General features: G+C 43.0%; 1 protein-coding gene across 5 annotated transcripts in view; it reads right to left on the bottom strand.

Moving 5' to 3' along the window:
* Nucleotides 1-16031, bottom strand: part of kcnma1a (potassium large conductance calcium-activated channel, subfamily M, alpha member 1a) — a gene marked incomplete at both ends in the record, with an annotated part of 253440 nt that overhangs the window by 87749 nt on the left and 149660 nt on the right. For all 5 annotated transcript variants that reach the window (XM_084168518.1, XM_084168519.1, XM_084168517.1 and 2 more), the window contains 2 exons: nt 3152-3263; nt 4754-4847. In XM_084168518.1, coding sequence (XP_084024644.1) covers nt 3152-3263; nt 4754-4847 — 206 coding nt within the window. The remainder of the gene's footprint in view (nt 1-3151; nt 3264-4753; nt 4848-16031) is intronic.

Here is a 16031-nt window from a genome sequence, read left to right as displayed (position 1 = left end):
GTGGAAGTTTCTCAGGCAGTTCTGTGAGAATGAAATGTGATGTACTGTAATAACTATGACCTAACTATCACCTGGTAGTGTGTGATTTATGTGTGTGCGTGTGTGTGTGTATGTGTGTGACATAGCTTTTAGTCACACAGAGAGAGCAAACTGAATGAGTCCACAGGGACTGTAAAACTGAAAACTGTGTTAACATCATCATAGTTCTCCTCTCAAACAGACGACAGGAGACAAAACAGAATTAGTGAGATGGAAATAGTATTGATGTCCATCAAGACAAAGACAAATCACTGATTATCTCTACTGATTATCAGTGAAGCCATTACAATTCTGTCAACTTCCCTTCCCACTGGATCTCAACTCAATAGAGATCGACGTGGGGACATGTGAGGACATTAGACATGTCACTCAGTCACCAACCACTGGACAGATTATTCATGCATGTTGGATCTAGAGTCTGTTGTAACATCTACCTGATAACACCTCTATAGTATCAGATCCATCATTAGACTTTCTATCTATACAGTAATTGGATTCTGTCCTGTTGTCAATCATTGTCATGTTGCTATAATTTGATACCTTTCTTATTTCCTGCAAACCTCTGATTTGTGTCCAGTACCAGCTCATCCTAATAATACCCTGGCCTAATACATTTACATTTTAGTCATTTAGCAGATGCTCTTATCCAGAGCGACTTACAGTTAGTGCATTAATCTTAAGATAGCTATGTGGGTGCAGTACCCTGCCTAATACCCTGTCCCCAGCTAATAGTAGCCCATGTGATATCAACCAGTTGATTATGGAGAGTTTGACCTGTGTGTTATGGCACTATAGCACAGTTTAGGCCAATCACACACACACAGCTATTATTGCACAGTGTATTGTAGTGTGGACCCAGTCAATGGATCGCTGGGACAGTAATATCTGTTGCTACATAATGTGACGTACACAAATATGTATGGTTTTATTTCGTTTGTTATTTTATGGAGCCATCCCTTGTATAATTTTCTAGGCCTCCCAGGTACTGTATTTGCATTGAAAGTAATTGGATGTTGCTTCTTCAATCTTGGAGTATGCCCAATACTGAACACTACTAACGTTTCTCCGTCTCATCATTCCACCCTGTTAATTCAGGTATGTAATGTGCAAAAGTGCAATATGACTCATGAAATATTGAGATAACATGGTTAACTACATGAGTTTGGTGTTGTTTGAAGGCAATTGAAGGGAGCTTTAACTGAGTTGGTATTTTCCACATTATAATTAATGGAGGTTTGCTAGGTTGCTAATGGTTTATATGTAAGAAAAGGGAATAAGATTGAGTCTGAACTTTTTGTACTTTTTTTCAGCAATGTTTTTAGCACCTTTTTGTTTTATTTCCTATGAACAAAGGCTCAGTTTACTTCAGGTAATATATGTAAATTTGCGATGTGTCTATAAAATGTGTTGAACGTTTTTATTTGTAAGAAAATAGCATTGAACAGTTTACTAGCTTTATGCTAACCGAATTTAGCTTTGCTAAGCACTAGCTAGCTCGAGGCTATTGGGTTTCAGCTCTTGTTAGCGCACGTGTTGATGGTTTAGAATGTAATTGTTGTAACATTGTTTAGCACAGGCCTCCAGTCATTTGTAGCTTTATGGAAATTGACACTGCTAGTACAGTGAACTCTATATAATGTAATGTAGCTTCTTATGGTACAATTTGAAGGTTTTACATGCCAAATAGATTTTGTTGCTAGATGCTAAATACTACTGATTGAATAGGCTCAAATTCTATGCAATATTAATTTGACTATAACGAGAGGTAAAAGGTGAAAGTGTTTGAATGTGTAGATGTATGGGGATAGCTTTTTGAACTTGAGACCTTTATTTTTGATACACAAAATGGAATGTGAAAAGACTTAATACTACAAAGCAGTTGTAATATATAATTGATTTTGACAAAAGAAAATAAGATGAAGAAAATAAAAGTATTTGAATACATCTTGGAGTATGCCTAATACTGAACACTACTAACGTTTCTCCGTCTCCTCATTCCACCCTGTTAATTCAGGTCTATTATCTGCTGACCACGTCTCAGTCCGAGACATGTAACAGTAACACACACTTAAAACACGCAACCACACGGCAATAAACACACATGTAATGTACGCTAGTGCAAACACATTCTATTTCACACGTGGTGTGTGTGACCGTTTAAAACCAGGTGACCCTAAAATACACTGTCTGACGCACAGAACGCATCAGTCCGCCTCTATGCAAAAACAAACACAGTGTGACGCGAGTGGGCTTTTCGAGGGTGTATTCTTCTGTGCTATCTGACACATCCTCCCTTGAAAAGGGATTTTTTAATCTCACTGGCTTCCCCAGTATGAATAGATGATAGATAAATAAATACATAATTTATGAATGCATATTCATGGTGAGTAGAGGGAAATCTAGGCCATCTCAAAACAATGGCTTCCCTCCCAGTTCCCTTTTCAAATACCTCCAGAAATAAGGGACCGGTTAGTCCCAGAGAGTTGGATTCAGTATTCACTGCAGATGAGAGCTACCTCCCAGTAAACAATCTGGTTACCTCTGCATTCCAAGAACGTTAGTAGGGACGTTCTCAGAATGTTAAAATGGCAACTTCTTACTTTTTTCTACAAATGATTCTGAATAATCAAATTGGTACTCTATTGTAACCTTCCCTGATGTTATAAGAACGTTCACTGTTGGCTGGTCTCTGCCTGTTTTTACATCAGACTACAGTTTTAATTAGTGGCAGTGCAGAGAATGGCTAATTATTCAATCCAGCCTGTCATAATCAGAACAGACCCCCATTTCAACCTTTTTCATCATCCTACAGCTAGTTAACGCTAACAATAGCATCGCCACGCTACTGCTGCATAGCCTACTGAGAAAAGTAAGCCATGATACAATCCAGCCCATTGTATGTTTCCCAGGCTGCACCTATTGTTAAATGTGGAGGACGCTGCACAGAGAAGGTCCAATAGATGTCAATTTAGAGGTGTCATGACATCAGGTATTCCAGGAACAATATTTCACCACAGAAAGACCTCTCTCACACTGCTGTAAGTCACTGAGTCATGGTAGAGAGATGGAGAGAAATGGAGAGAGAGGGAGAGTGAAAAAGGTACATTCTTACCCAGCCAGCTCCTATTCAAGTAGACCGATACGAAGACAGGAGGAACAGTGAAGAAGTCCACCACTGAGTTGACCTCCAGCCAGAACCACAGTTTATCATTGGCTGCTATGAACTGAAGAAGAAATAGAATGGTAACGCTTCACTTAAAGCCTGGAAAACACAAAGAAGACTACACTCTATGGTCCTTTAAAAACCTACTTTATGTTAAATGTGACTCTGGGTGTTTTTTCCAACATTAGGACTCTTCAATAAAAACTGCTTCATGTTTTCTTTCCTCGCTTACTTCATAGTAACGCGATACTGGTATTGTGACAACCCTAATTGATGCAGTTATAATGTATTATAAGACTTATCTTTGTTTGCTATGAACTGAGGGGAGACAGAAGTAACAATTAATGTCGGTAAAACTTTCCTTAAAGTCCATGCTGCAGGTTAAATTTGTTACCAACATGAATTCTTGCTTCTATTTCTCGCCTCAGCTCACAGCACCCTGTAGGTACAATGACTTACGATGCCATTATAATGCATTATAACAGTTATCATGAGCATTTAATGCGCTATTTTCAATTTATAAAGATCACGACAATGAAAAAGTGTCAATCTAGCTAATCCTCTTATTATATAGAGTTGATGCATAGTTCATATGCTTTATTACATTTTTTTGGTACTTTTTACCCCTTTTTTCTCCCCAATTTTGTGATATCCAATTGATAGTTACAGTCTTGTCCCATCGCTGCAACTCCCGTACGGACTCGGGAGAGGCGAAGGTCGAGAGCCATGCGTCCTCCGAAACACGACCCTGCCAAGCCGCACTGCTTCTTGACACACTGCTCGCTTAACCCGGAAGCCAGCCGCACCAATGTGTCAGAGGAAACAACGTACAGCTGGCGACCGAAGTCAGCGTGCATGCACCCGTCCGCCACAAGGATTCGCTAGAGCGCGATGGGACAAGGACATCCCGGCCGGCCAAACCCTCCCCTAACCCGGATGACGCTGGGCCAATTGTGCGCTGCCTCATGGGTCTCCCAGTCGCGGCCGGCTGCGACTCAGCCTGGGATCGATCCTGGGTCTGTAGTGACGCATCTAGCACTGCGATGCCTTAGACCGCTGCGCCACTCGGGAGGCCATGTTTAATTTTTAACCTTGTCGATATAGCAACATAATAAATTGATTTTAATTTTAATATACTGTATCTGAAGAGTACTTTGGAATCTAACATGGTGAACTAAAGTTGCCACAAGCCACTAGAACAATTCAGTTCTATAAAACATAACGACCAGGCTACGGCCAACCTCGATCAGTTTGCCGGCATCATCCCCTGACATACAGCATGTTGTTTGTGAATAGATGTTAGTCAGTGTTGTGATTCATGTGGAGTCGTGACTGCCGTAAGCAGCTTAGGACTTTATTTATTAATTGAGGGTTTCAGGCAGGCTTTTTCTTCAATGGAACGCTGGCTTTGGGAGAACACCAAGTCAATATTATGACAATAGATCTCCCGCCTTTAGAGGTGTGTGGGTGTGTCTGTGTCTCTGTGTGTGTCTGTGTGTGTGTGTGTTTGTGTGTGTGTCTGTCTGCGTTAATAAGGGCTTTAGTACATACCCGCAGCCCAAAGTAGAGGAGAAAGAAGACATTGAAGAACATGTCGATCTGTAACGTGAAATCTTTGTAGAAATTCTGACAGGATTCTATGGGACTGTGAAAAAGAGAGAAAAGGAAGAAATTGTCACATTAATAGGCATACTCTATTACAATAATATATGTCACAGTTTGGGGTACCACACGTGCAGTGCATTCGGAAAGTATTCAGACATCTTCCCTTTTTACACATTTTGTTAAAGCCTTATTCTAAAAGGGATTAAATAAAAATAAAAAATCCTCATCAATCTACACACAATACCCCATACTGACAAAGCGAAAACAGGTTTTTAGACATTTTAGCAAATTTACTAAAAATAAAAACAGAAATACCTTATTTACATATGTATTCAGACCCTTTGCTTTGAGACTAGAAATTGAGCTCAGGTGCATCCTGTTTCCATTGATCATCCTTGATGTTTCTACAACTTGATTGGAGTCTACCTGTGGTAAATTCAATTGATTAGACATGATTTGGAAAGGCACACAACTGTCTATATAAGGTCCCACAGTTGACAGTGAATGTCAGAGCAAAAACCAAGCCATGAGGTCGAAGGAATTGTCCGTAGAGCTCCGAGACAAGATTGTATCGAGGCACAGATCTGGGGAAGGGTACCAAAAAATGTCTGCAGCATTGAAGGTCCCCAAGAATACAGTGGCCTCCATCATTATTAAATGGAAGAAGTTTGGAACCACCAAGACTCTTCCTAGAGCAATCGGGGGAGAAGGGCCTTGGTCAGGGAGGTGACCAAGAACCCAATGGTCACTCTGACAGAGCTCCAAAGTTCCTCTGTGGAGATGGGAGAACCTTCCAGAAGGACAACCATCTCTGCAGCACTCAACCAAACCAGTGCTTTATGGTAGAGTGGCCAGACGGAAGCCACTCCTCAGTAAAAGGCACATGACAGCCCGCTTGGAGTTTGCCAAAAGGCACCTAAAGGACTCTCAGACCATGGGAAACAAGATTCTCTGGTCTGATGAAACGAAGATTGAACTCTTTGGCCTGAATGCCAAGCGTCATGTCTGGAGGAAACCTGCCACCATCCCTACAGTGAAGCAAGGTGGTGGCAGCATCATGCTGTGGGGATATTTTTCAGCGGCAGGGACTTTGAGACTAGTCAGGATCGAGAGAAAGATGAATGGAGCAAAGTACAGAGAGATCCTTGAAGAAAACCTGCTCCAGAGCGCTCAGGACCTCAGACTGGGGCGAAGGTTCACCTTCCAACAGGACAACGACACTAAGCACACAGCCAAGACAACGCAGGAGTGGCTTCGGGACAAGTCTCTGAATGTCCTTGAGTGGCCCAGCCAGAGCCCGGACTTGAACCCGATTGAACATCTCTGGAGAGACCTGAAAATAGTTGTGCAGCAACGCTCCCCATCCAACCTGACAGAGCTTGAGAGGATCTGCAGAGAAGAATGGGAGAAACTCCCCAAATACAAGTGTGCCAAGCTTGTAGTGTCATACCCAAGAAGACTCAAGGCTGTAATCGCTGCCAAAGGTGCTTCAACAAAGTACTGAGTGAAGGGTCTGAATACTTATGTAAATGTATATTTTCCGGGGGGTTTTTAGCAAAATGTTCTACAAACCTGTTTTTGCTTTGTCATTATGGGGTATTGTGTGTAGATTGATGAGGGGGGAAAACAATTTAATCCACTGTAGAATAAGGCTGTAACGTATCAAAATGTGGAAAAAGTCAAGTGGTCTGAATACTTTCAGAATGCACTGTAGCCAGTGGATTTCAAAAGGTGCAAACAGAAGAAACCTGCACACTACTGTGTATTCCCAAGTGTTCACAGAACACAGGAAGCATTAACAAGTCTTTAAACATCTTTATTCATCCCACTGGGGCAATTAGTTTCAGGACTGTTGTGAATCAAACAACATACAACAACAGCACAGACCAAACAGTGTGTGGGTATTGGGAATAAAATAAGTTGTGGCTTATGTCAACACCAAAAAAAACTAAAAGCCTGCAACAAAACCCATGTGTGTATATTGTCCTTCTTTTCTTCCCTTAATGTACATATCCCATAAAGAAGCTACATGGCTCTTTGCAATCAACAAGGTGGTACTGTATAGTCCAGTAGCTAGCCTAGTTAGCATGCTGCTTCCTCTCTCCACAGGAGAGCCAAACAATGAATAATGAGGAATAATTAATCTCTTCTGTCACATAATGTTTATATTATGATTAACCATTAAGGAAGTGGATGCTTTTAACAAAGCAATAATAGCCAAAATGCCACTAAATTCTTCATTATGATAGAATAGCATTTTTTCATGGAAAATTAGACATCAAATTCACCACAGTGGTTGTGAGCAACATATATTAATATTCTTATGGGAGTTGATTGCCTATGGGAATGTATAGGCTCATTTAGACAGTCAACAGTGAAGGATAGCCTCTCCTCACAGCAAAACGAATGACTTTAAGTAGGTGTATAGAGAGGCTCAGTGGGAGAAGGAGAATGGGGTTTGAATGGCTCCCAGGGGTAGAAGACAGAGAGAGAGAGCAGTATGATCATCATCCTCTACTTAACATAAAACATCTTAATGGGGGGTGATCCATCAGAGAAGATTACTTAAGTTATAACCATGTGAGAAATGTGTGAAGAAATTGCTATCACATAAGAGCAAAGACTGCTGTTCTGATAGCTAGGTGATTTATAAGTGAGTTAAGAACTGTATGTCTTAAACTGGAGCAGTCTTTAACATGGCATGAATCTTGGCATGTGGCCAAACAGATTTACATCCATGTGTATATATGGATAAAGGTTTAAAATAGCCCCTGAATGATTTTATTTGGTTAAAAGCAATTTCTTTCTCCCAGACGGCCACCCAGTCAGTGAACGGAGGTTAATATGGTCTGACCCCTCAGTGGAATTGCCATTGATCTAGCCTGAATACTCTATTTACACACTACTAACCCTCCGATCTCCTACAAAACTAACAGTGATGTGAAAACAAACCCTGTTATGAATCATACAGCCAATCCATAAATACTTTGTGCTGGGTTGATTAAATGTCCATTTCCATTTGGTCCATGTTGTGGGTTTGGTGGTGTATGGTCTGTAAGCCGCCTGTCCATCTACAGATTGGACTGTACTGGGCCGAAGAAATGGATAAGATTTAATCAGAGATCAAACCAAAAAACAACTGTGTGTGTGTACAGTGGGGAGAACAATTATTTGATACACTGCCGATTTTGCAGGTTTTCCTACTTACAAAGCATGTAGAGGTCTGTAATTTTTATCATAGGTACACTTCAACTGTGAGCGACGGAATCTAAGACAAAAATCCAGAAAGTCACATTGTATGATTTTTAAGTAATTAATTTGCATTTTATTGCATGACATAAGTATTTGATCACCTACCAACCAGTAAGAATTCCGGCTCTCACAGCCCTGTTAGTTTTTCTTTAAGAAGCCCTCCTGTTCTCCACTCATTACCTGTATTAACTGCACCTGTTTGAACTCGTTACCTGTATAAAAGACACCTGTCCACACACTCAATCAAACAGACTCCAACCTCTCCACAATGGCCAAGACCAGAGAGCTGTGTAAGGACATCAGGGATAAAATTGTAGACCTGCACAAGGCTGGGATGGGCTACAGGACAATAGGCAAGCAGCTTGGTGAGAAGGCAACAACTGTTGGCGCAATTATTAGAAAATGGAAGAAGTTCAAGATGACGGTCAATCACCCTCGGTCTGGGGCTCCATGCAAGATCTCACCTCGTGGGGCATCAATGATCATGAGGAAGGTGAGGGATCAGCCCAGAACTACACGGCAGGACCTGGTCAATGACCTGAAGAGAGCTGGGACCACAGTCTCAAAGAAAACCATTAGTAACACACTACGCCGTCATAGATTAAAATCCTGCAGCGCACGCAAGGTCCCCCTGCTCAAGCCAGCGCATGTCCAGGCCCATCTGAAGTTTGCCAATGACCATCTGGATGATCCAGAGGAGGAATGGGAGAAGGTCATGTGGTCTGATGAGACAAAAATATAGCTTTTTGGTCTAAACTCCACTCGCCGTGTTTGGAGGAAGAAGAAGGATGAGTACAACCCCAAGAACACCATCCCAACCGTGAAGCATGGAGGTGGAAACATCATTCTTTGGGGATGCTTTTCTGCAAAGGGGACAGGACGACTGCACCGTATTGAGGGGAGGATGGATGGGGCCATGTATCGCGAGATCTTGGCCAACAACCTCCTTCCCTCAGTAATAGCATTGAAGATGGGTCGTGGCTGGGTCTTCCAGCATGACAACGACCCGAAACACACAGCCAGGGCAACTAAGGAGTGGCTCCGTAAGAAGCATCTCAAGGTCCTGGAGTGGCCTAGCCAGTCTCCAGACCTGAACCCAATAGAAAATCTTTGGAGGGAGCTGAAAGTCCGTATTGCCCAGCGACAGCCCCGAAACCTGAAGGATCTGGAGAAGGTCTGTATGGAGGAGTGGGCCAAAATCCCTGCTGCAGTGTGTGCAAACCTGGTCAAGACCTACAGGAAACGTATGATCTCTGTAATTGCAAACAAAGGTTTCTGTACCAAATATTAAGTTCTGCTTTTCTGATGTATCAAATACTTATGTCATGCAATAAAATGCAAATTAATTACTTAAAAATCATACAATGTGATTTTCTGGATTTTTGTTTTAGATTCCGTCTCTCACAGTTGAAGTGTACCTATGATAAAAATTACAGACCTTTATATGCTTTGTAAGTAGGAAAACCTGCAAAATCGGCAGTGTATCAAATACTTGTTCTCCCCACTGTATTTGTATTTATTATGGATCCCCATTAGCTGCTGCCAAGGACTTGGGGACTGTGAAGAGACGTCTTGTGGCATGTCTTGTGGGGTATGCATGGCTGTCCGAACTGTGCGCCAGTAGTTCAAACAGACAGCTTGGTGCATTCAACATGTCAATACCTCTCATAAATACAAGTAGTGATGAAGTCAATCTCTCCTCCACTTTGAGCCAGGAGAGATTGACATGCATATTATTCATATTAGCTCTCTGTGTACATCCAAGGGCCAGCCGTGCTGCCCTGTTCTGAGCCAATTGCAATTTTCCTAAGTCCTTTTTTGTGGCAACTGACCACACGACTGAACAGTAGTCCAGGTGCGACAAAACTAGGGCATGTAGGACCTGCCTTGTTGATAGTGCTGTTAAGAAGGTAGAGCAGCGCTTTATTATGGACATACTTCTCCACATCTTAGCTACTGTTGTATCAATATGTTTTGACCATGACAGTTTACAATCCAAGGTTACTCAAAGCAATTTAGTCACCTCAACTTGCTCAATTTCCACATTAATTATTACAAGATGTAGTTGAGGTTTCGGGTTTAGTGAATGATTTGTCCCAAATACAATGCTTTTAGTTTTATAAATATTTAGTACTAACTTATTCCTTGCCACCCACTCTGAAACTAGCTGCAACTCTTTGTTAAGTGTTGCAGTCATTCCAGTCGCTGTAGTAGCTGACATATATAGTGCTGAGTCATCCACATACATAGACACTCTGGCTTTACTCAAAGCCAGTGGCATGTCATTAGTAAAGATTGAAAAAAGTAATGGGCCTAGACAGCTGCCCTGGGGAATTCCTGATTCTACCTGGATTATGTTGGAGAAGCTTCCATTAAAGAACACCCTCTGTGTTCTGTTAGACAGGTAACTCTTTATCCACAATATAGCAGGGGGTGTAAAGCCATAAAACATACGTTTCTCCAGCAGCAGACTATGATCGATAATGTCAAAAGCCGCATTGCAGTCTAACAAAACAGCCGCCACAATCGTTTTAGCATCATTTCCTCTCAGCCAATCATCAGCCATTAGTGTAAGTGCTGTGCTTGTTGAATGTCCTTCCCTATAAGCATGCTGAACGTTTGTCAATTTGTTTACTGTAAAATAGCATTGTATCTGGTCAAACACAATTTTTTCCAAAAGTTTACTAAGGGTTGGTAACAGGCTGATTGGTCGGCTATTTGAGCCAGTAAAGGGGGCTTTACTATTCTTAGGTAGTGGAATGACATTTGCTTCTCTCCAAGCCCGGGGGCATACACATTCTAGTAGGCTTAAATAGAAAATATGGCAAATAGGAGTGGCAATATCGTCTGCTATTATCCTCAGTAATTGTATATGCAGTGCTTAATTTGAGCCGGATCCTGCAGGAACAGGATCTGGCACTTCTCTGTTTTGGACGGTTTCGTTCCGTAACCTATGTGACCGGATCCGGTACCTCTCGTGGCATGATTTTGTACAATTTCTAATAAACGCGATCAAAGTTCATTCGAGTTGCCTCTTCGTTAATTCTCCTGTATCTCTCACAGAACTAGAATGAGATTCACTTTCTATGATCTCTCTCCCTCCCTCTGCTCTGATCGACATGAGCCTGCAACTCTCACCTCTCCAGCATTGCATTTCCTTATAGAATCATAGCCACACGAAGGGTTCTGGAGGGGCTGCAGCAACCCTGATAAATTGAAATAAATTTGCCAAAGTTATAGTTACTGCTATCTGTTCCGAAATAAATCAAATAAGTTAGAATAGTCTACTACACCACGAGAAAGCCAAAAATTTAGCCACAGAGGATAAATAGCTTATTTAAAAAATAGCTTAGCTGTGGAATGTAGCCCAATAACAAGGCATAGCCTACAGTTGGGAACACGTGGCAAATCTGCAGACAAAACTGGCCTTTCGCAATATTTCAAATAGCCTACAATCACGGGAAAACACAGGTTGGAAAGCAAATGGCTCCTGCTGAAAAGAGAAGACTAATCTGTCTGCTGTAGGCTACCAAAATATTTGATTAACTTCCAAATATTGTTTTACAAAGTAAAACAAGAGAGAGAGGCTTTTGGCACGAGCACATCGGCCATCACCAGCGAGTGAGCTACGCTTCATTGGGTGAGTCAGTGAAACTGGAAAGCATTTTTAGGACTATAATTTCCTCTTCATATTGTAGCCTACAATATGTCTCCACACACGTAGGCGATTGATGGATTCAAGACAAGGTCATTTTTATTGAGCTCATATTCTCAGTTTGTCAGTGTCAAAGTAGCCTGTCATTTCGATAATTTGTGCGGTATTATGGTCCTTTCAAGAACACTGGGAACTCTGAAAAAAATGAGGTCGAATCATGACTCAGTGATCTTCAGGTCGGAAAGTCGGAAAGAGGCCTCAGTTCCCGACTTGGAATTGCGAGTTGGATGACTGTTCAAATCGAATGTTCCCAGTCGGAGCTAGTTTTTTCCCGATTTCCCAGCTGTCTTGAACGCATTGAAGTCGGAAGTCGGAGATTTCCCTGCTCCGGGTTCCCAGTTGTTTTGAACACGGCATTAAAAAATATTATGCCAAAGTCTCCAGTCATGTAAAATGACGTAGAATTGCATGAAATGCGTTTATGAAAGGCCAACATTTTCCCGGACCCTAGGCCAAACATTTTTTCCCATGTGTGCAACTTCTGTAAGTGCCTCTACTCTACTGCTGTATGTCATTACGCAAATGCGATGATATGCATGCAATGCTTTATAGTGGCCTAGGGTCCAGGAAAATATTGGCCTTTTATAAACGCATTTCATGCGTTCCGGCACATCTTGATTTACAAATTAAACACTGTGTATGTGTGTGTGTGTGTGTGTGTGTGTGAGTGTGTGTGTGTGTGTGTATGCTCTGCGACACTCAAAATCCTAGACCAGCCTTTCTAATTGGTCCCTAATGCTTCCAGTGAAATCCTTTAGCTGTCTACTGCCCTCCTCATCTCTCCTCCTCCTCATCATCATCATCACTGCCTAGCAACCCAGGCAGATGCTTCGCTCTACAGAGCACACAGTGAAAACAACATTTAGCCACCCATGTGGCTGGTGGCAGGCACAGTGGCGCATTCCTTCCAGTGAAACTGTGCCGTCATTCTGGCTCAACACTGACCCGCCTGTCATGTGAACTGATGGCCTTTCAAGGAAGTGTTAAGGACAGACCCCTTGATGTCTGGGAGTTAGGCTGTTTTATTTAGGATCTGGAAATAGATAGGCCTGACACACCAAGGTACTTTACAAAGACAGAGTCAGCAATAACACCACCACCCCTCCCTCCCCATCATTCTATAAACTGTCTGGGCATTGTAGCGCCAGATTTACAGATTAGCTGAACCATGTGTATATGTTGTGCATTAGGTCACATTGAGAGCAGAAAGACAATGGCCTGACCCTGGGCCTCAACGTCACTTCACACCCTCCAGTCAAATGGGATCCAGCAGGCCACATGCTGTCGTTTGGCCTGGCAGAAAATAGCCTCAACCCTGGGTTGTTATTACATCTGCTGCCTCCTCCTAAAGCCTGGAGCTTGGCCTGGGGGGCACTGCTGGACAGAGGGAGCGCGAGAGAGAAAGAGACAGAGAAAGAGAAGGCGAGGGGAGAGAAAGAGGGTAGAAGTAGAGAAGGAGAGAGAGGTAGAGAATGAGAGGTAGAGAAGGAGAGAGAGGTAGAGAAGGAGAGAGGAGAGAGGTAGAGAAGGAGAGGTAGAGAAGGAGAGAGGTAGAGAAGGAGAGAGAGGTAGAGAAAGAGAGAGGAGAGAGGTAGAGAAGGAGCGGTAGAGAAGGAGAGGTAGAGAAGGAGAGAGGAGAGAGGTAGAGAAGGAGAGAGAGGTAGAGAGGTAGAGAGAGAGAAAGAGAGGGGGTAGGGCAAGAAGTAGAGAGAGAGAGCGAGAGAAGGAGAAAGAGAGAGAGAGAGAGAGAGAGAGAGAGAGAGAGAGAGAGAGAGAGAGAGAGAGAGAGAGAGAGACAGACCGACATATGTGCAAGATAGGGAGAGAGCGAGGGAGAGAAAGAGCGAGAGACAGTGAGCAAGCGAGAGAAGGAGAGGGGAGAGAGAGGGACAGTGCTCCCATGGGCGTTGAGACAATTTGTCTTCTTCCTCTAGCATGGCCTTATATAGCACAGAGCACAGCACAGGGCTGCTTCTAGGCCATGTGGAAATTGCCTGAAGATGTGGGTGCCTCAGGATTGAACTCTTGTCATCTTGTGTTTGAGTTGGAGGGTAGTTAGCTGTGGGGAGTGTGTCTGGATTTTACATGAGGTGGCTCCAGCTCCTTGGTAGAGAAGCTGCAAGTTCAGAGGATATACTGCAATATCAATATACACACACACACACACACATACACTCAGGCGCACACACCAACGCACATGCAGACGCGCACACACATTCTAGCTCGTACCTACACACATAATATTTTGCTCCTCACACAAGCAAATGTAAATGCAGACCAACAAACACACACACTTCCACTTTGTTGCACCCCCACCCACCACCACCCCCACACACACACATTGGTGGGAATAGAACAGAGCGTGGTGGTCCTGCGGCTGCAGAACGGAGGTCTATTTCAGGACAGAAATGTTTCCTCATGTTAACCTCCTCTGACTAGACATTAGGCTTGGGGAAGCTCACAGAGGTAGAAACCAGCCGACAGGGGAGGAACAGGGAACGGATTAACACAAAAAATACCACAGTAACACCTTCCTTCAGTCTACACAGCAGATCCCAGTCGTGTGTGTGTGTGTGTGTGTGTGTGTGTGTGTGTGTGTGTGTGTGTGTGTGTGTGTGTTAGCCTGCTGCCGACCTTGGCTGTCTCCTCCAGGCACAGCAAGGAACAGAGAAAACAATAACAACAGACTCCATGGTTTACTACTGGTTTACTACTGGTATACTGGTTTACTACCGTAGAGTCTGTCATCAACTCCATGGATGGACCACAACACCAGGTCTTCTCATAGCTAGTTAACTGTACTACTGTCATCACCTACATGGGGAAGGACAAGGGAACCATACAATGTCATACTATATGTGATTGGCATAACAAAAATATAAAAAATGATAACAGAAAGCAAATGTTGTCTTTGTAATGTCCCAGAGAAGGATTGCTGCCCCCAATACAGTGGTTATTCATGAGTTTGAGCAGAGTGTCTCCTTTGTGGTCTCAAAGTGGGCTACTTAATTCAAACATACAGGGAGAAGCAGTGTTACTTAGAACTGCAGTGACGGCATTATCAGGCTACTGTATTGTAAAAACGTGCACCATCCGGTCTGTTTCCTCTGTGTGTGTGCGCACGCATGTGAACACGTGTGTGCATGCATCTGCTGCGCATGTTTTCTGAGCATGTGACCTTTGAGTGTATATGTGTGAACCCATCTGCTGTGCCTTCCCCAACAGTGTGAATGTGTGTATGGAGGGGGAGAGGGGGAGAGGGGGAGAGGGGGAGAGGGGGAGGAGATGAAAGAGGCCAGGTTAGTACATCAATGATTGATTTAGGCCAAGGCACCATTACTAAAATAAGACTGATTTAGCACCTGCAAGGGCATCAGACAAATAAAACATCCTCAGGGAGTCTAAAAATAACTAGTCCTTTTTTTTATTTCCCCTAGGTACACAGACATCACTCACAGTCACACAGCAACACACAAGCACATGCACATACACAAGTATAGCTTAACAGGGAAAAGCACACAACCTTACACACACACACACACACAAACATTACCGTGGCAAAACCAAACCACATTGCCATCACATCCCTTTGAACATAAAACCTATTATGTGATAAAAGCCTCCAAGCTTATATAAATGCAAATAAACCGACAGGCCTTTCCTTATCTATCTGCCCATTGATTAAACTAACATCGTCCTCAACTTACATTAACGCCAAGCTGCTCTGTCTGGGTTGCGTTCTATCGGTCTTTACATGTGGTGTTTTACCTAGTTGAATGTACTGACTTCAAGTTACTCTGGATCAGAGCGTCTGCTAAATGACCAAAATGGAAATGTAAAAGTTAAGACCATGCAGTGGTTACATTCAGACTATGCCCCTGGAGGACTATACTATAGCTGGGGATAATTTGTCATGTTTTTTTTCTGATAAGGAACCATCAGTGCTGTCTGAGTTTCGTAACAGGGGGGACAGATATGAATGTGGCACGACCATTTCCTCCATGTGAATAATGGAGGAGATGGATGGAGACTCCAGCTGCTATATAGGAGATGGATGATCGACTGTGGTTAGACCATACAGAGATTGGGTGTGTGTGTTGTGTGTGTGTGTGTGTGTGTTCGTGTGTGTGTGTGTGTTCGTGCGTGTACAGGCTAGGGGGGAACTAGTCAATCACTAGCACTGATTCCCAGCTAGGAGTTAAATGACTTTTCCTTCCTCTCTCAAGCTGGAAGAAAACAGGTTTCAATCACAATCCA

The sequence above is a fragment of the Coregonus lavaretus genome (genome assembly GCF_964263955.1).
Source record: "Coregonus lavaretus genome assembly, chromosome: 1".
Lineage (NCBI taxonomy): Eukaryota > Metazoa > Chordata > Actinopteri > Salmoniformes > Salmonidae > Coregonus > Coregonus lavaretus.
This window is presented reverse-complemented; position numbering and strand designations above follow the sequence as displayed.